This window comes from Mauremys reevesii, linkage group 25 (assembly GCF_016161935.1).
Source record: "Mauremys reevesii isolate NIE-2019 linkage group 25, ASM1616193v1, whole genome shotgun sequence".
In the NCBI taxonomy this organism is placed as follows: domain Eukaryota; kingdom Metazoa; phylum Chordata; order Testudines; family Geoemydidae; genus Mauremys; species Mauremys reevesii.
The window spans coordinates 14999680-15015699 of NC_052647.1; the positions used below are offsets into that span (position 1 = coordinate 14999680).

General features: G+C 51.8%; 1 protein-coding gene and 2 non-coding genes across 6 annotated transcripts; all 3 read right to left on the reverse strand.

Annotated features, from left to right (window-relative positions):
- Nucleotides 1-459: 459 nt before the first annotated feature.
- KANSL2 (KAT8 regulatory NSL complex subunit 2) lies at nt 460-15880 on the reverse strand. Of its 4 annotated transcripts, none has more exons than XM_039514485.1 (10): nt 15778-15880; nt 14091-14348; nt 13088-13266; nt 11885-11999; nt 11089-11252; nt 10021-10187; nt 9038-9134; nt 6214-6467; nt 2363-2602; nt 460-1280 (listed from the first exon to the last, which is right to left on the reverse strand). In XM_039514485.1, the coding sequence occupies exons 1-10, from the start codon at nt 15876-15878 to the stop codon at nt 1146-1148; spliced, it is 1710 nt and encodes a 569-aa protein (XP_039370419.1). In that variant the 5' UTR covers nt 15879-15880; the 3' UTR covers nt 460-1145. The 4 variants fall into 4 exon arrangements, with proteins under 4 accessions (XP_039370419.1, XP_039370420.1, XP_039370421.1 ...); XM_039514486.1 differs by lacking the exon at nt 15778-15880 and adding an exon at nt 15679-15759; XM_039514487.1 differs by lacking the exon at nt 15778-15880 and adding an exon at nt 14882-15009.
- Nucleotides 1507-1643, reverse strand: LOC120391495. The gene has a single exon (XR_005591357.1). It is a non-coding gene; the product is annotated as a small nucleolar RNA SNORA2/SNORA34 family (small nucleolar RNA).
- On the reverse strand, nt 8808-8944 carry LOC120391500. Its single transcript, XR_005591362.1, has one exon. It is a non-coding gene; the product is annotated as a small nucleolar RNA SNORA2/SNORA34 family (small nucleolar RNA).
- Nucleotides 15881-16020: the final 140 nt, after the last annotated feature.

Consider the following 16020-nt stretch of genomic DNA (forward strand, 5'->3'; position numbering starts at 1 on the left):
GAGGTTTGCGGCCACATGGTTTTCATTCCACAAACTCCCCAGAGGCCCACGGCCCCTGGTCCCGACACAGAGGATGCTGTGCCCTTGCAGTCTCTCTCCTTTGGCTGCTCTCAAGTTACACAGGGGCCAAGATGACGTGAAGTTGCATTTCCTCCCGCTCCCCTCCCCTCCGAAGATCTATTGTGCACGCACAGCATTCGCGAACAATGAAACTGCTCCCAGACTAGCGAGAGTATCCCAGGTCCGCAGCTCCTGCTCTGCTTTATGTACGCAGCCCTAGAGAGCAGGGGAGTTTCCCTTTTCCTTCAACGCTCAAAGGATCAACCCCCTCGCCACCCGAATTTAAATGAGGCCCCTAAATCCAGACAGCGTTACGAGCCGTTTTACCTTTCGCAGGAGGATCTCGATGCACTGTGTGGCAGCAGAGGCAGGAGGCGACAAACCTCAGGAACATGGACAGTCATTTTCTTCTGATGTCTTTATTGTCTGTTTTTGTTTTGGGGGTGGGGATTACAAACTGGAAACTTTGTACAGCACATTTATACATTGTTATTTTACACACGATTAGCACCTACGGGCTCATCCATCGGTTAAAGCTAGGGTGAGGAGCAGAATTTCAGGCTTACAGCGCCAGAGGAATGACAGCCGTCGCACACCAGAATGAGAGAACCTTGCTTTAGTACACGGTGCTACAATCTGAACAAGCCAAGCCTCTGCCTAGCACATGCACCCCCGACAGGCAGACTCGAGAATGTTCAGCCCCACCTGGGAAAACTCTTTCAGTTTGGCTCATTTACCCCTCTCCATGGATACATCCCCAACTGAGAGTGTGTCCCACGAGCCGCCTACCCTGTCTACGTCTCTTCTACCCTGACTGGGAATGACACGGTCTCACTAGCCAGCTGTGCTTTTGGCAGGCTTCACCAAAAGGAATCAGAACTGAGTGAGGGGGAGGGACTGGCAGGAAGGCTGGAACCTGTCACGTGAGCTTCTGGCCAGACATTTCACCATTCCCTGGTTTCACTGATCTGGCCGCAATTCTCGGGTGGAAGGGTGAAGTGTTGGGTTACCATACTCCGTCAGCCACGTGTATTTCATGCTCAGGTGCATTTCAGGGCGGCCAAGATTTCTAATCCAAGACCTTATCAGCTGATGGAGGCTGGTTCTGGATTCCCATTGGCTGCTGCCAGTCTTCCATGTGACCGGGTGGAGGCTGCAGCATCTGCCAGCTTCCTGTCTTCCTCTGGTCCAGGCCTGCCCACCCTAGTCTGCAGGTGACTCTGTTAAAGACAGAAAACCCACAGTCACAATCCCAGCAGCTGACCGAGTTGGAACCGCGAGCCAGGCCCTAAGCAGGATTGTTCACGCACATGCACGCGAGCAGCATTCAGCACAGGACCCACAAGGCACTGCAGCCAGGCCAGAGTAGGGTGGGAGCTCCAGAGCGATTCCAGTCCGGCAGCCCTCCCACTTCTGCCCCCCTCCTGGTGGAGACCTCCATTTGCAGACTGTTGCTTCCAACTGAATTGGCCGTTCCCTGTAAGAGGCTCTGGAACGGCCAACAGACCACGGGAAGGCATTCCTCTGGGCTCCTGCTTGAAACCAATGGCTACAGCAAACCGATGGCCTTGATTCAGGGCCTGCTGCTGGGGCATTTCAGAACCGCCAGCTTGAATCCCAAGCTTAGGCCCTAGTGCCCCAGGCTGGTAAGAGCTGGGAGCAGCTTTCCAGAGAGCCCTTTCAGCTGTTGAGGAAGCAGCATCCAGCCCTCCCCAGCAATCTGAGGGAAGGGAAAAGGGCTCCAGGGGCCACCTCCAGAGAAAACACCAACCCCTTAGCAATCTCCTGGCTGAGCGATGGGTCTGAACCGGATGTCGCAGGGGGGTGGGGGGAGGAGGTGTTCGAGATGCCTGGGAGGAGCAAGGTGGAAACAAGACAGCTACAGAGTAAACGTTCCTCTGGAATCACCACACCGGAGAGACAGGACTTTCCACAGCAGCTCCAGCCACTGGCCTGGTACCTGGCCTTCAGTGCAGACCACACCCCAATGCCTGCGATAGAGATGTCTCCTGTCTGTCCCCCCAACACACACACACAGTGCACCAGCTCAGCTGTGCAGGGAGGCATGGCGGGGAAAGGTTCCTTCCTGACCCTTGCAGGCAATCAGCTAATGCCCGGAAACGTGATCGTCCACACGTAATATGGCTGGGCGGAGCTTTGGCCAATACAGAGCTGACCCAGTAGCACCTCCCCCCATCGTCCAACTCCTGACAGAGTTCTGGAGGGGAAATACTGTCCGGATCGGGAGCTTTCCTGCTCCTGCTTCATGGCTGGAAGCCCCAGGCGCATCCCCCGGCTCTACCTGGGCGGGTGGCTCTGCATGAGACTCCAGAGTTGGCAAGGCGGCTTGGCCAGAAGAGCTCCCTCTGTCCAGCTGAGTTGCCTGGGTCGGGATGCCTGGCTGAGGAGGTTCTTCATGGGCCAGTATGTCTACAGCAGCCTCGGCAATATCTGTGATCGCCTGATCTTCCAGGGGCCCGGAGGACTCAAAGAGCAGAGGGGAAGGGGGACACTGCATGCTATCTCCCACCACGTCTAAGTCCTGCAAGAGAAAACACCCGCCAGCAGGCTTCAAGGGGCTCCGTGGACTACAGAGGCGAGATTTGGGCCCCCTTTCCACATTACCCACTTACATCACAGGGCAGAGACCAGGGGCCTGAGTTTAGGAATGCTGGGCACCCAGAGCTCCACTGCAGGGGCTCAGCGAGTCCCAAAGCCCTGGGAGAATCCAAAGGCAGCAGCCAAGCTGGCTGAGCCCAGGCAGTCCCTGCCACCATATGGAGTAGTTCCTAAGTCCATCAGGCTGCCAGAAAACACAGCTACACATGGAGGGCAGGGGAGGCAGGGACAATCCTATTCCAGCTCCTCAAGGTCTTCCTCCCAACTTGGCCATCTTGTTAGAGGCCTTTAGCAGTGGGTGACTGTTGGCCTTGAAGACCAAATCCTCTGACCGCAGGGCAGGCAAAGACAGTGGCACGGCAAGCTTCCCCCACAATGACCCATGTCAACATAGTTCAGCCCTGTTGTAAGCGCGAGGGAGGAAGTCGGAGCAGCATGCACCAAGAATTCCAGCCTCGCTCTCAGATCAGTTTCTCTCTTCCTCCAAACCGTGCCAGCGTGAAGAGAACCCAGCCTGTCTGCGGCTTCCCTTCTCTGATAACCAAGAGTTTGGAATTCTGGGTGCAGCACGCACAGCATGCTGAGCCAGTAAAGAAATCTGCCTCCCCCTAGCAGCATTTCAATCTGGGAAGGAAATGCTGAACTTCCACTGAAGACACATCCGAGGCCCCAGAGATCTGTAGCCCTGCATGACCTACCATTGTCTCTCAAACTGGATGACCAGGAAGGGGCGAGCACCCAACTAAGGGGTGGTGGCAATAGGTCTGAGTGAGGATCTAATTTCAATCTCTCAGGAGCCTCACGGGCCCCACCCAGATTATCACACTCCAGCAGAGCCCTCTCTGGGTGCCAGACAGGCACCATTGCAAAATCTACCTACCCCCTCCTCAGTTTTATTGCTCCACTCTGCCATGCTCACAAATACATTGCCCCCGTGTCTGCTGGATGTGCTGATGAGAATGCTGACACGGGGGCCAGGACTGGCTGGAGGCTATTGTTAGGGGAGGGTATTTGTTTTGGCTTTGAAGGGTGGAATGTCGGTGACTGCAGAGCAGGGCCGGCGCCAGGGTTTTTGCCACCCCAAGTGGCGGAAAAAAAAAAAAAAAGCCACGATCGCAATCGGTGGCAGCTCCACCGCGCCGCTTTCTTCTTCAGAGGCAATTCGGCGGCAGGTCCTTCCCTCCGAGAGGGACCAAGGGACCCGCCGCCGAATTGCTGCCGAAGACCCCAACGTGCCGCCCCAAGCACCTGCTTGCTGAGCTGGTGCCTGGAGCCAGCCCTGCTGCAGAGGACATGTTAACAGGATCACGTTACACTAGATAAAATGCAGAGGCTCTGGATGCTGACAAAGGCCTGAGTCCTCTCAAGCAGGAGTGTGGAAAGGTTCCCTCTGGGATCCTTCTGACAGAATGAACTCCAGTACGAGGCGCCCTGGGTCTCTGATCACTTGTGTGCTTCTAGCAAGGCAGACCCATGCTTATCTCAATAGCATGGAGAATCACACGTGCTAGTCGGGCTGTTCCAAAGCAGTCCACAGCCAGGCCAGACGGACAGACAAGGCTCCTGAATTCCTGTCTGAACAGCCATTAACGTCCTGCACAGGCCAAGAGAAGTCACAGCTCCTGCTCCAACACGTTTCTGCCCTGAGAAAATTCCTCCCCCAAAGACTGTTCTTGCACGCACCAGCAGGCCAGTTCTGCCATGCGAACACTCAAACCCCAGGGCAAAGAAAACTGACCTAGTGCCCACGGCAGTCAACGGAAAGGCTCCGCTGACCTTCACGGCTGTCAGCTCATGCCTTTATGGCAGCCACAGCTGATCTAGGTTCCGAACAAGCAGCTTCAGCGCTCAGGGGCTTTCGAGTCGCTGGACCGGTGGCATATGGCCTCCTATATTAATGCCATGGCTTCTAGGGTCCCTATGGCTAAAGGAGGCTCTCTCAGCACTCCCGTCCAGCTATTTTTAAGTTGATTCCAAAAGTCTGCTTTGGAATAAAGTGTGCAGAGAGTTTGGTAATATCTAATTTATAAAGCAAGAAATGTCTCATTCAGAAGATAGTTCAGAGCACCTGCAATATTTTTGTTTAAATACATTTCATTAGGATTTTTCAACATGGAGGCTTAACCCGCATGCAGGACATCCCAGTAATCCAAGGATTAAAACCCTTGTGCATCCTTTATGGGATAGACGCAAAAAGCCGCTTTTAAAAAAAAGCCCCTAAGTACGGATTTAAATAGACTAGCAGTTGCAAAGGAGCAATCAGGTTAAAACCCCACCAAAAGAAACATTTCCCAAACCCTCTGAATTCTCACATCTCACACAAGATGGTTCTTTCTTCAATGATTAGAAACAAACCAAGGAAATGATTGAAGTACCAGCCAAGGGCACATGCAGGGAGACCAGATGTTCCAATATTATCGTGACTGTCCCGATATTGGGGGCTTTATCTTATATAGGTGCCTATTGCACCCCTCCGGTCCCAATTTTTCATACTTGCTACCTGGTCTCCCTAAGGCAAGTGGCAGGAGAGGCTTAAACTCCAGTCTCAGCTCACCCCACTGTGCCTACTTGTAACGCAAGAACGGCCAGACTGGGTCAGACCAAAGGTCCACCTAGCCCAGCGTCCTGTCCGCTGACAGTGGCCAATGCCAGGGACCCCCGAGGGAATGAAGAGAACAGGGAATCATCATGTGACCTGTCACCCATTCCCAGCTTCTGGCAAACAGAGGCTAGGCACACCATCCCTGCCCCTCCTGACCAATAGCCATGGACAGACCGATCTTCCATGAACTTAGCTAGTTCTCTTCTGAACCCTGTTATGGTCTTGGCCTTCACACCATCCTCTGGCAGGGAGTTCCACAGGTGACTGTGCGTTGTGTGAAGAAATACTTCCTTTTGTTTTAAACCTGCTGCCTAGTAATTTCATTTGGTGACCCCTAGTTCTTGTGTTATGAGAAATAACATTTCCTTATTTACTTTCTCCACACCAGTCATGATTTTATAGCCCTCTGTCATCTCATTTCCAAGCTGAAAAGTCCCAGTCTTATTAATCTCTCCTCATATGGCAGCCGTTCCATCCCCCTCATCGTTTTTGTTGCCCTTTTCAGAAATTTATCCAGTTTCAATACAACAGCTCAGATGAGCAGGCAAACCCACACCACCACAGGTACCACGATACTGAGGCACCATATTCTGAGTCCAGACCTTTCAGGAGTCCCTCAAAACTAGAGGTCCTGCTTGTTCAGCGTGGAGGGTTCTTTTCCTAAGGGCAGGGGGTCTGCCTTCACTACCTGTACACCCCAATGTCACGCAGAGCGCTGCGGGCTCTCTTCCCTAGAGATGGCCGCTTTTCAGCGATACCTGGTTCTGTGGTTTGCAAAGGCATTGGGATCTGTTGCTCAATAGCCCCACTCCTCCCCCACATGATATTTTAACACGCGTAACGATGACAGCAATGCTCTTCACCTCCGTTCACTGGAGGACATCATGCCTGCACGCCGCACTACAGCACGCCATGCGGCTGCTCCAACTTACGTCGCTGAACTCCAGGGGTAAGCTCTCTGTGGGCTGGAGCTCGGCAGTGCTCAAGTACTGATCCGTAGGGGCAGCGTCCAGCTCCTCTGGAACCGAGAGCACCGGCTCGGGTACGTACATCTGAGGCGGCAGCTGGAGATGAAGCGGGCAGCAGGGACTCTCAGAGAGGCTTACAGGAACTGGCTTGTCGCAGGGCGCTTCCTCCGACCCTTGGCACAGCTTAAACAATGTCTGATTGGTGTCCTGACAAATATCTGGGACGACAGTCAAGGGGAACGCACAGAGCCTGGCAGAGAAACCTGCTACCAAAAGGTGTCTTGTCCTGGGGCACAAAGCAGAGACTCAAGCGACCAGGGATCTAGTCCCCAGTTGCTCAGCGACCTTGGCCAAGTGTGCGTGCGCCCCAGCTGTACAACAGGGATATTATTGACAACCTTGGTGGGCAGGTTATGAGGCTCAGCTGAATGCTTGTAAAGCTCCCACCCAGCCCCTCAGATGGGCAGTGTTACAAATGCAATGTAATGCGCCACTGCAAATATCATCAGTATCTGCACAACCCTTAACATCTACCATGCAGCAGGGATCTCAGTGTTTATACCAGCACGCACACAGCTGTTTCCAAATCTAGGAATTTAGTTCCGGATTTTCATCCCTTCTGTACCTAAAAGTGCCTAGAGGAAAAACGATTCCTGCCAATAGTGTAAATGGGATTTCCTGCCTTTAATCACAAACGGACCATAGCTCCAATGGCATCCTACTTCTACGGCTCTCCAGCAGCAGACAGTAGCTGGGGACTGCCACTCGCTCACTATTGAAACTAGAACAAGAACAATCCCATTTGAAGACCCCTTAAAGGAACCCTGCCAAATGTAAAATCACACCCCCATCAGTAACTTGTGGCCTATTACTGTTACAGAGAACTCCTGAGGTAAGTGACAAATTAGAGCAATTTCCCCCCACTTTGTTCGCTTTGCAGATGACAGCACTCCAGCCCAAACGACTAGTGACTTGGGTGCTTAAATGGATTTTCAGAGACTGGGTGCTCAGCACTCTTGGAGAAATCGGGCTTGTTTAAGGTGTTTCAAGTCAGACCCACCCACGAAGTCGAGGCACACAAAAATAACTAGTTACTAGGTCTTTGTGCATAGTTACTTTCACAGTTTCCCTTTTTATGCATGGCAACAAGGGAGTGAAAAACAATAAAACCACAGAGATTGTAAAACCACAAACTGGCAGGGAACTCCCAACGCAGGCGAAGGACCTGAAAGAGCTTTTAACTCATTTTTTGAAGTTGACCAGATTTCAGGATGACCATTTCCTCTTAAATCCTTCACACACACACACCTCTCTCTTAATACACAGACAAGATCCCCAGTCAGACTTAAAGAAGCTAGTAATTCAGACTAACGGAATCAGTATGGAGCCTACACCAGAAGAGCCTAGGTTTATCAGATGCTCAAGGGCAGATGCCACCAGAAAAGAGGCTCTGTATAAACAGCAAGGTGGGGCTCCAGATTTTAATCACTCTCAGTGACTCCAGATCAAATGCTTAATTTACAGGTCAAAACATGATTTATCAAACTCACCAATCCCACCTGGAACAGGAGAATCCAGCTGGGTTCTGTCTGTTTCACACATCATTACCAACAATCTAGTTTCCTGAAAACCAAACAGAGCCAAGGAGTCTATCAACGATGCACGAAGCAGAAGAAATTACAGATGGTTCTCCTATAACTCTATCAGCTCAGCAGGGCTGACCAAAGTAAAATCTTGTTTGTTCCACTAAATAGCAGACACGAATCAGACATAAGAGAAGACATTTTTATACAGTCCTTTCATTGCTTGCACTGCTCTGAGCTAGCCAGCTGCAAATGTCTCCTGAGTTAAGCTATTTTAAGGGTATTTATCCTAGAGAAACAATGGCCATTTCCTGCCCCACACACCTGTTCCCTGTGTGTAATCAGACTCAGATCTGCTGACTTTAGTAACAAAACAAAGTTAATAATTTCCTCTGCTGCCAGCCCCACTTAGCCAACACGACTCTGGGAGAGTGAGCCAGAGTAAACTCCAGCTCCCATCAGCAACAACTGCTAAAACTAAGCTCTGAATGCAGCACCGAATTCCACCTCTAGTTACCTCAGTGTAAACCCCTACAGGTGTAACCGGGGGCCAAATGTGGCTTGTTACTGTGCGGATCTAGGAGCTGGAAAGAACGCAGTGGGAATCTGCGGGCTGGCCCACCGTTTTACCTGTAAGCCAAGCAGACTTGCTCTGAAGTCAGACAAACATGGCATGGAGACAGTATGAAACTCACTGTTCAGTGTGGACATGCACTTAAATAAACAGCACCCCCCAAGGAATCCAAGTAAGACAGGGCAGATCTAGGGACCCATGACAATTCCCAGTGGAGCTAAGATTTATTCTTGACTCACAAAAGGCTCCACCCAATAGTTCCTTGTTCTAGATGTTTATCAGCATCCACAGCCAGGATTCTTCAAGGATTACATTATATGAGTTAAAGACCAATTTACTTCCATCTTAGTTTAACACAGCTGGAAATTAGCCTGTGGCTGTCTTGTAATCCTCCACGGTTCGCTTGTTGCTTCCAACTGAATTGGCTGTTCCCTGTCAGAGGTTCTGGAACAGCCAACAGACCACGGGAAGGCATTCCTCTGGGCTCCTGCTTGAAACCAACGGCTACAGCAAACCGATGGCCTTGATTCAGGGCCCACAGAAATGAGGATCCAAACACCCCAGTACACATCATGCTACCAGGGCACAGTCACATGTGCAGCTCACTACAGATGGGAGGATAAAAGGATACGAGTGAGGCAGTGTCTGGTCATCGGGAGAGACTGATTGGAACATCGAACGTCATCGACAAAGGCCAAGCACCGCTGGCTGGAACGAGTGGTGTGTGCCTGCAAAGGAGCCCAAGAGAACAGATCAGAGCCACACAGGAGGACTGCCCAGCTGCTGACTGGAGAGAGACCTGCCACTTTACGGGACTCTCACATTCAGCTATTAGAGCGACCTTCCACCATAGGGGTGTACGCTTTTTGTTGTCAGTAAGAGTTCAAGTTCTGAGGCAGATACTGAACTTCCTTGCCTTAGTGCATGGATTCTCAGCCTGAGGGTTGCAAACCAGCCTGCCATTCCCAGATTGCTTTTTTTGGCAGGGGAGTGAGGTGTCATTATGGAAAGGCTGAACCCACCCCACTGGGAGTTTAAAATCAGTCCCATCCTCTAATTTCATTCAAACATTTAGGTAGCTTTTTTTTTTTTTTCCAAAATGGTAATACAGAAACAACTGCCTCAGTCAATTTCAATTTCAGCTTCTCCTGCACAACACAAGGTGACTACATTTGGGCTCCCAAGGAATGTTTAACTCTCCCTACTCCAACAAAAAAAGGATTTCCATGTAATGACAAGTGATGAAAATCTATTCCTACTCAGATCAGCCTCTCGCCCACCCCCTTTCTTTAAAGGGAAAAATTCTCAAGATCTACATTTTGGGCCTAGATTATAAGTGCTCCTGTCCCTTTAATAAAAGCAGCCCCAACAGAACTCCACACTCATTGGCTGAGGTTTCATATGCCCCATGTCTGCCAGGAGTACATCAGCTGTAAATGCTCACATGTCCCCATGGACAGGGCTTTACAATGGAAAATCTGGCAGGGCTGGAACTACATGCAACTTGCTGGAATGATCCTCACAAGGAGGAGGAGAGGAGACCTGGGAGCTAAGTGAATCTGGAACCCAAACAGGCCTGAGATCAGAACTCCCTGTATCTACAGCATGAAGTACCTGCTGGGCCGCACCCTCAGTCGCCAACATCCGACGCTCCTTCAGCTGGCGATGCAGCAGGGCCTCCACGCCATAGCGCTGCCGATAGCGTCGGAGACACTTCAGTTGCTTCAGGCTCTCGCGCTCCTTGGCTAGAAGCCCCTCGGGGCCTGTCAGAAGGCTGCTCCCTGGGAGATACAGCCAGAAGGTAATCGGCATTACACAACATTGTCCAGACTGCTGCAGTGTCCTAGTCAGATTAAACAAAACTCCTCTGTTTAGAGAGGACTCCACTGTTCACTACTCAACAGGACTGGGGATGGATTTCCTATGCAGGGAGCCAGACCATTTAGCTGGCTATGGAGGACCTCCAACTCCTTGCTTAGAGAGGTACTGAACAGCTCCACACTGTGGTGGTGGCGAGCTCTGCAGCGAACAGCACAGTGCGAGCTCCAGCAAGCTCATCCCACTTACTCCAAGGGGCACAGAAGGAAGCTTTACGTCAGTCGGTTAGTCTACAAGCATTTTGAAAGGACTCCTCCCTTTCTGAAACTGTTGACGGGTCAAACCTACAGCATGGACTAGAGCATGATTTTTTATGGCATTTCTATACCAGAAAAAACCTCAGTACAGACACAATTATACCAGCATCAAGAGCTTTGGCTGGTGTGCCTACCAAACGGGTATAATAGAAGCTGCATGTACACAAGGAGGGTTTGCCGGTACAGCAACGCCAGCAAATCTTTTCTAGCGTAGACAAGGACTTACACACCCTAACATTTTGTTTATTAAAAAATAAAACAGGAAATCCCATAGAGAAAATCATTTTTCTCCCAGAGTTCAGGTTTTGCAGGCTTGTTTCCTCACTACACCGCAAACGCTAAAGAGCAAAGAAATCGGGCAACCTTCATACCCACCATGAGACCAATCTTCAAGCACTTGGCCAACCACACACAACACAAATACCATCACCCTCAGGCACACTGAAGAACTGAAATCACCCCTAAGAAACATAAAGGTCTGTGTTTGGCTTCTACATGTGCTGTGCCAGAGGAATACAGAGCTCTGGCTTCCTGGACCAGTACTTGCCTATGGCTTCATGCTCCCCCTTGCGGCTGTGCAAGTATCGACGCTTCTTCTCTTTCAGGAGGTGCTGGAGTCGTTTGAACTGGTCTATGTACAATGACTGCAAACGGATCAGCTTCTCACGCATGATCAACGCCACCTCCTCAGCTGTGTACACGCCAGCATGTCTGTAACAAACAGGGACCAAATTCAACAGGTCACAAGTAAGTGATGGACAATCAGATATGAGCTTTATAGACGCTAGCCAATAGCCTTGAGATAGCACCAGATAAGAGGTAGCCCAGAGCAGCACACCTGGCAGGGTGAAGCTATCTAACCAATAAGTGAGACCTGCAAGCCAGCCAGAGCATAGGAATCTAAGAGCGGGGAGTGGAGGTGGTTAAATTCTAGAGATATACAAGACTGACGTAGTCACACTGCAGCAATGCAGGATTTTCTTCTGCATCCTTCATAATACTGAACATCACATTGGCCAGAACAGACCAAAAATGGCCCACCTAGCCCAGTACCCACTCTCCAATGAGGGCTAACACCAGATATGTCACACAAAAAAGGCAACAGCTTCTTTTCAATCATACCTCACAGGAAGAGTTTCTTCCTGAGCCTATCTGGAGATCAGCACATGGTGTAGCTCATGTAGCAAATGAGAAACAACATTTGTAGTTTTTAGCTGTAGCATTACTGAAGATGCCGTTTCTCTTCCTAGAACGGTCTTTTAATAAGGATCTAAATTATTATTATCCTGCAGCAGCAAGCTCCCCATTCTATACAACTGACAGGCATTCACAACGTGTCTTACTTCAGAGGGTCCTCCTGATCGCTGTCGATGCTTTCAGCTTCACTATCAGGGTCCCCTCGCCACGTCTGATCCACTGTCACAGGTTCTTGTTCTCCATCGCTCCAGCTGTCCTCATCTGAAAGGAAAGAAGCCATTACAGAGGCAGGCCATTCAGCCCCACTTCCAGGCGGCTGTTACTCAAGCACAACCAAGCTCTTCAAGAGACAAACAGGTCACATCACAGACGTCCCAACCCCCAAATAGCAGGGTAAGCTCCAGGGCTTGAACGGGAAAGTCACTAATTAAATCTGGGCTTTCAAAATACACAGTTCCCATGGAATACTCATCTCCCCTACCAAGAAACCTGAGGACTGCTGGCTCGCTCCCTGCCGAGCTGACCCTGCAGGACAGAAGCTGCACCTCCTGTAGCTAGTTGTGTCCATTTACTAAGGCAGTGGTTCTCAAGCGGGGTACACAGAGATCTTCCAGGGGGTACATCAACTCATCTAGATATTTATCTAGTTTTACAACAGGCTACATAAAAAGAACGAACTACAAACTACAATTTCATACAGACCAATGACTTGTTTATACTGCTCTATGTACCATACACTGAAATTTAAGTCTAATATTTATATTTCCAATTGATTTATTTTATAAATATTTTATTTTCTGTGGTAAAAATGAGACCATAAGCAATTAGTAACAGTGTGGTTGTGACACTTTGTATTTTTGTCTGATTTTGTAAGCAAGTCGTTTTTAAGTGAGGTGGAACTTGGGGGTACGCAAAACAATTCAGACTCCTGCAAGGGGTACAGTACTCTGGAAAGGTTGAGAACCACGGAACTAGGGCACAGAACCTGCAAGATGGAGAAGGAAGGGGATTCATCTGATAGGATAATAGGAGGAGCACTTCTGCAGATGTTTACTAATTTAATTTCACAGCTTCACTCTGATGCGTTGCCCCATGTTTTGCAGGAGGGGAAAACCTAATCCAGAAAGGTGAAGTGACTTAACTATGGTCACATGGGAGATCCTGGATCCAGGTCCACTAAGCAAAGTCTCTCTCATGGGACATCACGTTTTTACCAGATTCTTTGGGATTGTTCCCTTTCCAGGATTAAATTGGGTGACTTTGTTGCTGGTTCCTCTCGTATTTTAGCTCCAGAGAAGGAGGCTTCCCCCAAATTCTTTTTTCTTGTCTATTTCATTCAAAGCTCTTACCTAGAATTCTACTAGCTTCACTGCGGCTGCTCTCTGCAGTCTGGGAGCCCAGCTCCATCTTTGCGTAAGAGCTCAGCTGGCAAAGAAGAGTCTCACCCATGGGTCCGGGGTTGGATTTCTTCATCTGGGCTTGATGTGCCAGAGCGTTCCTGCGGGCATGCTCAGCACAGAACGACACACTGAGGGGACAAAACAAAATGCTGTCTGGCTCGCGGAATTCACCGCTTCCAACCAGCAAGGCAAATATAGCAACAGAGCAAGAAGCGTTCACGACACTTGGCTTGGAAAAGGAGTAGAATCCACTCCACTCCTCCGACGCCAATGATAAATTCAAGCAACTCTGACAGTCATTTCTGTAGTTCCTATACTACCAAAGAACTCCACGTAATTTACAAACCACATGCATAATCACTGAAATGCAGTCACCTCTGGCATGGAGGTGGCAATGGCCTAGCAGTGAGGTGAGGGAAGGGATTTTGGGGTGAAGAATATGGGGGCAAGCCCTCACTCTTTCAAAAAACTGACCAAGGATTTTGAATGTCCATGCAGAGAGGCCCACGTGCACAGGACTGACCATCTTTATCTCAAAGATCCGAGGATACAAATCTTTGTGATCTCAGAGTATGTCAGAACTGATGCTATGACTACTGAAGATAAAGTTTTGTTGCAGTGATGCCAGCACCAGGGAACAAACACATCAATAAACACTACACAGTTCTCCAGCACCTTTCACCCAAGGATCTCAAATCACTTTTTAAGCATTAATGAATTCTTAATCCCTCTGCCAGACGATTACTGTTCTCACTTTGCAGATGGCTAAAGGGAGACTCAGAGAGGCAAAGTAACTTCCTAAAGGTCACACAATGAGAAAGCAGCCTAACTAGGAATAAAACTCAGAGCTCCTAGCACTGTGCCTTAGCCATGGGACAGATCCTCACTCCAGGTCACTTTAGTTCTATCCCTAGCTAGAGACAGGGGTAACCATGATGTGGTGGGTACCTACCCATCCTTCTTCTCAGCTTTGGGAGCAGCATTTGGACACCTCTTCCCATTCTTAGTGGAGACGTAGCTGCATTGTTTGAAGGGAGCATTCCTGTCTTCAAGGATATGCTTAATGCAGAACTCTTGCCCTTCCAGCCGAGGCTGGGAACACTGGCGGTGACTGAAGGCACACGACAAGGGTTCCTGGGGCCTTGGCACAGGGGTAAGACGCCCCCGACTTGACGGCAAGACGTGGATCCGAATTCTGTTCATGCCAACACTTGCAACAGATACACACAGCTAATTGTTAGAGCAGGAGCAACCCCCAGACTCTAGTATAACTGACCATCCCCTGCTACTATCACCAAAGGGAAATGGGACCAAATTATTTCCCAATATTTCAGTAGAAGTCCCTGTGCTCTGCAGAGGGTGTCGTGGCACAAAACGAGACACCCCACCAGCACAAGAGAGAGCAGGACAAGGGAATTCTTCCCACAGCCTTGATTTAATCTGCTCTTTATTGGGCAGTTGGAGCTTCATGGAAGCCCTGGCCACGTTGCAGCTCACTTCTCCTACATCCCCACTGTGCTGTGTGAGAGCGGGGGCCCCAGAGCAGCAGAGGACGGGGAAGTCGGGGGGCCCCAAACTCTCTGCCATTTGGGTGCAGGCACAGTTTGTGCCATGACTAACGTCCTCCTCTGACAAGCGGGGGAAGGTCTGTTCTCCAGATAACCCCCTCTGGGGTGAGCCACCTGCATCCCACCCCCTGCCTCAGAGAACCAGGCCCCGCTTCGCCCTCCCGGCAAGACTCACCCCCAACACGCTGCTGTGGGCTCAGGGCCCCAGTCAGAGCCACGGGCTTGGAGCTGGGCCCCTGCCCCCCAGGGCTTCCAACCCCCACAAGGGGACGGGACTATAAAACACCCACGGGGGGGGGGGGACGGACCCTGGCCTGAGGCTCCCTCTTCCTCCTCCTCCTCCCCAGGGGCTGCTCCTCCCTCGGGCTGACCCCCAGACTCCCCCGGCCTCCCCCACGGGCAGCTCCCCGCCCCCCTCGAGCTGACCCCCAGCTCCCCTGCTCCCGTCGGATTGACCCCCCCCCACGGGCAGCTCCCCGCCCCCCTCGAGCTGACCCCCAGCTCCCCCCTCCCCCCCAGGGACTGCTCCCCGCCCCCTCGAGCTGACCCCAGCTCCCCCTCCCCAGGGACTGCTACCCCACCCCTCGAGCTGACCCCCAGCTCCCCTCCCCAGGGACTGCTCCCCGCCCCTCCCCCTCGAGCTGACCCCAGCTCCCCTCCCCAGGGACTGCTCCCCGCCCTCTCGGAGCTGACCCCAGACTCCCTTTCCCCACGGGCAGCTCCCCGCCCCACTCGAGCTGACCCCCAGACTCCCTGCCCCCACGGGCAGCTCCTCGCCCCCTCGAGCTGACCTCCCAGCTCCCTGGGCTTACCCCAGACTCCCCGCCCCCGGACAACTCCCGCCCCCTCGAGCTGACCCCAGCTCCCCTCCCCAGGGGCTGCTCCCCGCTCCCCGGATTGACCCCCGGCTCCCCGCCCCCTCGGGCTGACCCCCCCGCTCCCTCACCGGATAACCCCACCCCCACGGCTGACCTCAGATTCCCCCCGCCCCCCACGGCGCCGCCATTTTGCTTGCGATGGGCGGGGGGGCCGCGCCGTCCCCCCAACAAGGAAGCGCCGCCGCCATCTTACCTCGCTCGCGCCCAGAACGGCCCGGCACCCGCCCCCGCAGCGCCATTGGCCCAACCCGCCGCCAATCCGGGAACGGGAAGGAGGCGGCCCCCCACGGCCATTGGAGGAGAGACCCATCAGTCAGGGAGCCAGGGACGGCCCCTTGGAGAGATAGTCACGTGGGGGGAGGTCCGGAGGCGGGTGTGGCTGGCGGGGGGGCATGTCGGAGATGGGCAGGCGGCTCGGCTGGGCTGGGCTGGGCTG